This window comes from Hippocampus comes, unplaced genomic scaffold, assembly GCF_001891065.2.
Source record: "Hippocampus comes isolate QL1 unplaced genomic scaffold, H_comes_QL1_v1.1 scaffold113, whole genome shotgun sequence".
In the NCBI taxonomy this organism is placed as follows: domain Eukaryota; kingdom Metazoa; phylum Chordata; class Actinopteri; order Syngnathiformes; family Syngnathidae; genus Hippocampus; species Hippocampus comes.
Window position 1 is genome coordinate 207,639 of NW_017806160.1, and position 7,093 is coordinate 214,731.

Consider the following 7,093-nt stretch of genomic DNA (forward strand, 5'->3'; position numbering starts at 1 on the left):
AACATTTAAAATACTACGTCCAAGAAATCAGAATATTGATCCATATATAAGGCGCATCGGATTATAAGGCGCACTGTCGGCTTTTGAGAAAATTGAGTGCTTTTAGGTGTGCCTTATAGTGTGGAAAATGCGGTAGGCTTTCTCACATTGCAGTTTGCGATGCAAAATGTTCATTTTGCCCCTCATCAAAACACACTGAATAGCAGAACTGAGAATCATTTGCTAAGACATTCCATACCGCTTTGCTGGACTAGACGCACACTCGTTACGTCATCTACGCATTGGAAGTAGGCCTTCGAAGCAAGCTTACTTGCTGCTGCTTCTGCGACCAGATAGCTAGAAAAAGCCGGAAAAATATACACAGTAGTCAAGTAAAATACTGAAAAATCGAAATCTCCTCAAATATGGTCAGGAATTACTTGAACTCAACACCACTGCAAGGTGGTGCAACATCATCACGGGGTGGGGAAATAATTCAACTTGTCTGTTGCAGATGTAAGACGATGACAAAACAGCTGTGCCTTGAAATACCCAACGTATATATTTTTTAGATGTTGAGCTTTGATGTGCATGACTGTCTTGAGTTGCGAGCGTCACTGAACAATCTCACCTCATATGTCAAGAGACGACTGTAAATAGAATGCATGTGCGCCTCCTCCACATCGAAGCTTTCGGATCTTCAGTCTCTCAAGGACCAGCAGACATGATCACAGAGTGTTTGACTCTGCTTGAGAGGGATTTTGGGTTCGTTTCTGTGTGAGCCCCACCAGAGAGGCCTCTTGGCAGCTGCACAGTGTTTTTAACAGCTGAATCGACTGGATGGACCGTAGCTGACCTCCACCCAGGGAACTTGGCTGAAGCCCATCATTCATGTGCACAGTTACCTCAGGTCGTGTTAAACGCTCTCCAGGGGGTCTCAACGCCGACGCCCTCGTACAGCATGTAACGTGCACCTGCACCGTGTTGCTCATCATATAGCAGGTAATGTCTGACAGCAGCTTGGAGGCTTGCTGGAAGACATAGAGTGTATCGTACAACACTGGGCTGGTTCACGATACATACAAGACCAGAACACTCTAACTGTATTGATATATTTGCTTTCTAAAATCTAGGGCTGAACACTCAAGTCGATATTGCAATTCAAGTTTCAAATCACAAAGATAAAAAGAAAAAAAAATCTGCTTGATTTCACTTGATCAGTAGGCTTTATAATATATCATGAAACGTGGTACCTCAAGATGTGGTGTGATCCGACTTTTGAGTCCATCACAGCTCTTTTTTCTTTTTCCTATTTCAGTACAATGCAACGTGCTTCAAATTGGTCTCTGGTACTACTTACACTAAGCAACTTGTTGCTGTGGCAGACGGTGCCCATGCAGTATTGCTTGCTGCGGTTCAATATATTGCAAACTGCTACTACTCTATTCTGTGGAGCTGCATGCCATGTTCCACTTAAGTCCATTTCCGGGGGAATGAAGAACAGAACAGCAGTCGTGCTGGATGGGAAAAGTCGCATGAGATAAGAATGACTGATTGTTATGTTATTTTGAGATAAGATGCCTAGCCATGGCGTCATTCTATGGTTTCTGGTCTTTATACCATCATGTTATCCATCTCTGCTGCTCATCCACATGGTGTATATATCCAGGTAGGCCTTGCTGTCCCCCAGATTAACATCCAAGGCCTCCTCTGCATGCATTCCAAGTCCTAGAGAGATTCACGTTGTATACCTGCAGTCAAGGAAATTCTCTTCTTGAGGATATCTTCATTATAGACGAGCGTGACAGTGGGCGTGAGATGACTGAAGGGAAAGCTTGGCAATGGGCCAAATTAAACACAGAGACGGGCCAAATTGAGTAATTTCTTGTCTGCGAACCTTCCCAGAGCAGCACGCTTGCATCACATTTGGAAGGCTCTTTGGAACATTCGGTCAATGGCTTATGATTTTCAGACACACAACAGCAATTGCATTTTTTTTTCTCGTTAGGCCATTACTTTGGTTTTCATCCTCCTACGTACCCAAACAGTGTCACATCATTGTACATTTTTTTAAGTAGTCTGCTGTCGCTGCAAAGAAAGTGCCAACATGTCTGTGGTTAAAAACCACGGGATTGACTCTAAATTAGTGCTAAAGCCAATTTACAATGACGGCTAAATGAATCCACCATTTAGCTTTAGGATGGGGTTGAAGTACCTAACCAGAGTCAATTAAATGCATATGAGGTGTTAAACAGCATGTTGCTGATTGATGGAGCAGATGGAAAAAAGTCACACAACATCAATGTCAAATTCCGACCAGGTCTTCAAGTCCACACACGATGAGAAACACCACGTAGGGACTTAGAAATAGCTTTGGTCTTATAATCTTCAAAGATGGATAGTTTTACACAAACATTGGCGCTACACATGTGGATATAATGAAACAGGCATAAATTATTTATCCTCCATGAAGAAAGACTAATATTATTGAGGCTTACTGTGGTCCTCACCATGTACAGTATATCGCTATGTCTTACGACCACCAAATGGCCAAGGCATTCACACCAGAAGGAGTTGCACAATACCCATTTAAATGAAGCAAAAAAAAATAATGTTAATCATTTCTTTAGTTCGTATTTAATTGTGCCATTGCTTAATTTTTTATAAAGGACAATACTACACAGGGCTTTTTTTCCACATAACAAGCATTTATTTCATTTAAGTTTTGTTAGATGATTTGAGAGACACGCCCTGAGTTACAAATATGATCTTTCACTCAAACTGACTCATAGCTCAAGGGAACCACTGTATGTTTATTATTGTGGTAGCGGCTTTCAGATGTGCACGCCTGTAAAATCCAAACCATAACATCTGATGGTATAAACAAACATGAAAATGATTTTATCAGCAGCTCTTGGATTTGATCTCATTTGATTATACTCATCTTACAAAACGTGGTTGTGCATTTAAGGTAAGACAAGACAAGAACTTCACTGTTTAAACGAAAGTTCACCATTTTGTCCCTTGTCTTTTCTTTCCTCCCTTTTTCCGCACTTCCCTTGTCGTTCCATGGAAGATGGACCCAGTGCAGAAGGCCGTGATCAACCACACCTTCGGAGTTCCACTGGTCAAGACCAAGCGGCCGGTCATTTCCTGTAACGTCTGTCAGATCCGCTTCAACTCAGAGGTACTCTACACTAAGTTTCCAGTGAGAAAACTGGAAGGTCTTCTGCTCTGTTTTCTCACCGGTGAGCGGATATTGACAAAGACACGGTGGTGCAGTTCTCTGCCTTGTTTTGGCACTTTTGACCGCTGTTGGAATTTAATTTGTTTCAAAGTGCTGTAGCATCAAACAAAACAATAAAAAAAAGTGGAACCAAGCGGCAAGATCTGGCACAGAGGCCAAGGATGAGTAATCGGTTGTTTACAAATGGAGCATCAACAATGACAAAAGTTTTATTAAAATCCTGAAAATGTGATTCAAGTATGAACTGCTGGCCTGTGTTTATTTTATTGGACACTTCTTTTATTTCATATTGACTTTAGATGAATCACTTTCTCTGATAAAACTTCCCAGTAGGATATAATGGGCATTTTCTACTTGTGATTGATGGCGCGGAAGCTTTCAGTGTGGACTTGTGCGAAGCCATTTCCAGCGCCCAATGTGTAGGCTGTGATGTTGAAAACACAGAGGTGCAGACATTTTGGTCAGACACGCACGGACCACACTTAGGAGTGGACCAGTGCTATATATACTCGCTAAGTCTGCAATCATGTGGTTAAGCGGCTACAAGGTTAAAATCTTTGAACCTGCTCTCCTTAGATCTTCATGCTGAACCGATATTTATCTGGGAATGTTTATGTGATTAAATACATGTCTCTTATTAGTCAGGAATCAGGGTTCACTAAAAAGTATGCACAGTATGGACAAAAAAGATCAAGTAGGATGTTCCACTCACAAGGAGTGAAGGTGAAAGAACATATTGTCTGGATTCAGCCGCCCAACACCTTTCAGTCTACTGGCGAGACTTTCTAAGGATGTTGACGTGTATCTGTGGGGTTGTTTCGACATTCTTCAAAGGCAACTCAAGCTCCTACACAGCAAACTCAGCCAAGCAGGCACCTTGTTTTGTGCGCATGACCTTGGGTCATGCTAGACAAAAACAGGGCCCTCCCCAAACATGCAATTTTCCAAACGCTTAAATAACGCTTTAGAAGTAGCTGTCCAAACGTCCAATGCATTTTCATTTCAAACACGAGTTTTCACTCTGTTACTTAAAAGGAGTGAAAACAAAAAATGCAACCATTGAAAATGCCTATGCTCTCACACACACACGCACACGCACACGCACACACACGCACACACACGCACACGCACGAACATTCAAAACTTGCACACATACCCTCATGACCCTGATATTAAAAAAGACGTGGCAAAGCACAGAGAAACCATGTGAGGAAAAAAGAACCCAAGGGGTGCTGATCCACACTGACTGACAGCAACCATACCTCCCAGTGAGGAGGCCCTCCAAGAGGAAACCATGGCTCTTAAAACAATAAAAAAATAAATAAGAAAGAAAAGAAACAAAATAAATATAAAACGCTTGAATTAGAATAAGTATATTATTAACTTATTCAAAAGCCAAGTTAAAAAGATGTGCCTTCAGCCTCCTCTTAAAAAACGAGAAAAATAATATCAGGTACTGCCTTTTACAGCACAAATCACACCAGCAAATCAGTCAACATACTGTATGAGGGCCTTGTACGCCATTTTTATTCTTGTGAGCCTGCTTGGCAGAACAAAAGATGCGCTCACGCACATGGAGACAGGCAGGCTCAGACGTGCAATCAGAGGAGCTGTGGCGGCTCTCCGCTGTCGCTGTCATGAGAGATCGCTGCAGAATGTCAGCAATGTCAAAGCTGCGGTTGACTATCGTCTGTACGTCCAAATGAGCTCACCCTTTTGTTCACATTTTCCATAAGTTTCCAAAAAGACATTACATCTGATGCTAGTTTAGCTGACATTTATAAGTGACAGTTTTGTGTGGAATCATCAATGCAACACAGACCTGTCGGATCGATAAAACTCTTCATGTTTTCAAAAGGTCAGATTTTGTCCTTTGTTGCTTTCATTGCATATATTGTGTCCTATTTGATCTTTTCTTACCTCTGATGTGTACATTTTTATGGGACCTATCCAGCTATAAAATCAACTCAACCTACTTTTGAGGCCTGCTGGCAGCTGATTCGAGCTCTACTCTGAAATATCGCACGTGCAACTGTGCTCTATATATGTGTTTGGACATTGTTGGGACACTTGGGATAAGAAAGTAAAGATAAAATGAACGGGCGATAGGCAGAGGCGTGAAAATGTCCTTCAGACTGCTGGCAACAAGCTCAATATAGCAACCTTGCATCTCATGCGCCATGTTGTACTGGCCTCACCATCCTCTCTGCAAATGACTCCTCGATGAATGGTCCACCTTGCTTGTGTACACTCTGTGCAAACACATTAAGCCAGTGGTGGGTATTTCAAAAAGAGATTAGTTCCTTTCCTGCAATAAATCGCAGAAAGATCGTCTAAGCAGGATGATTTGTTTTTTTCTTTCTGAAAAAATGTTGACGTGTTCTTAGATGCTTTTCACTCCACCAGCATGGATCCGTCACTGTGATCCCCCATGATAAGTGGTGTCTTTGTGTCTTTGGGAAACTTCAAAGCCTATAACCCATTGTTTAAACGTCGTGTAGTAACATGCATTGTTGAGGAATGGGGCTAGGAGTAGTTTATGGACCTTCCAGTTCAACGGCGTCCCAGTTTAACTTCCCCCAGCACAATCAGTTTGGTAATCAAAAAAAGCTGGAGCCAGTATCTGTCATTTTGGACTCTCAGATGATGTACAGGAGAACTTTCCACTGATGATGGAACAGAATGTGCGTATAAATATTCATAGACATTTACATTTATTTGGGAACCTCTGCAAGAGAAATGACAAATAAGTGTTGAGTGAGGAACAAAGGGGGCCAACATTTGGTCTCAAGTGTGTCTACCTCTGCAGGTTTTTGATCCAGTGCGTGTAATCCATCTCTCCTTTCTCTGTAAACCAGCCTGCGTTTCCGTGGCACAGTCCCATGATGTCTATAGAATAACATCATGCATGGCGCCACATCAGGGCTCAGGGGATCTGCGATCGGCCCTCCCCAAGCAATGTATTTATTTATTTAAGTTGAGCGAGCATGTGGCACAAGAGACAGGAAAGACAGCAGTCGCGTTCTTATTACGTCATCCTTGTGCTTTACTCTCCCAGCGTGTCCAATCAATCCATGCTTAATCCAACTGTTAGATTTGTGTAGAAGTTTAATTGAATTGGCTTAATCTCTATCCTCATCCTCCTTGACCTGAGTGCAGCTTTCGACACCATTTCACACTCCATCCTCATGAATAGACTCTCCACCTTAGGCATCACCCACACCCCCCTAAGTTGGTTCCACTCATATCTCACTGGCCGCTCTCAGTTCATCCAACTCAATTCCTTCACTTCACAATCCCTTCCCGTCACTTCTGGTGTCCCCCAGGGTTCTGTCCTGGGCCCCCTCCTTTTCATCATTTACCTTCTTCCGCTCGGCAATATTTTTCGAAAATTTGGTATTCATTTTCATTGCTTCGCGGATGACACCCAGCTCTACCTCTCCAGCAAACCCGACGCCTCCCTCCCACCCTCTTCACTTTCTGACTGTCTCTCAGAAATCAAATCTTGGTTCACCCATAACTTCCTCAAGTTAAACAGCAATAAAACAGAACTCCTCCTCGTCGGTACTAAATCCACACTATCCAAAGCAGACAATTTTTTTCTCACAATTGATAATGCCACTGTATCTCCTTCCCCTCAGGTCAAGAGCTTGGGTGTCATCCTCGACAGCTCACTGTCTTTCCATTCCCACATCAATAACATTACCCGGTCTGCATATTTCCACCTCCGTAACATCAACCGTCTCCGTCCCTCTCTCACCCCTCACACGACTGCTATTCTTGTTCACATCCTCGTCACCTCCCGCATCGATTACTGCAATTCATTTCTCTTCGGCGTCCATCTCAAATTTCTCCATAAACTTCAAC

At 42.7% G+C, this 7,093-nt stretch overlaps 1 protein-coding gene across 4 annotated transcripts in view; it reads left to right on the forward strand.

The window, feature by feature from the left end:
* The window catches only part of znf385a (zinc finger protein 385A), a 72,264-nt gene that overhangs the window by 47,599 nt on the left and 17,572 nt on the right, over positions 1 to 7,093 (forward strand). For all 4 annotated transcript variants that reach the window (XM_019895650.1, XM_019895653.1, XM_019895652.1 and 1 more), the window contains one exon: positions 3,056 to 3,166. In XM_019895650.1, coding sequence (XP_019751209.1) covers positions 3,056 to 3,166 — 111 coding nt within the window. The remainder of the gene's footprint in view (positions 1 to 3,055; positions 3,167 to 7,093) is intronic.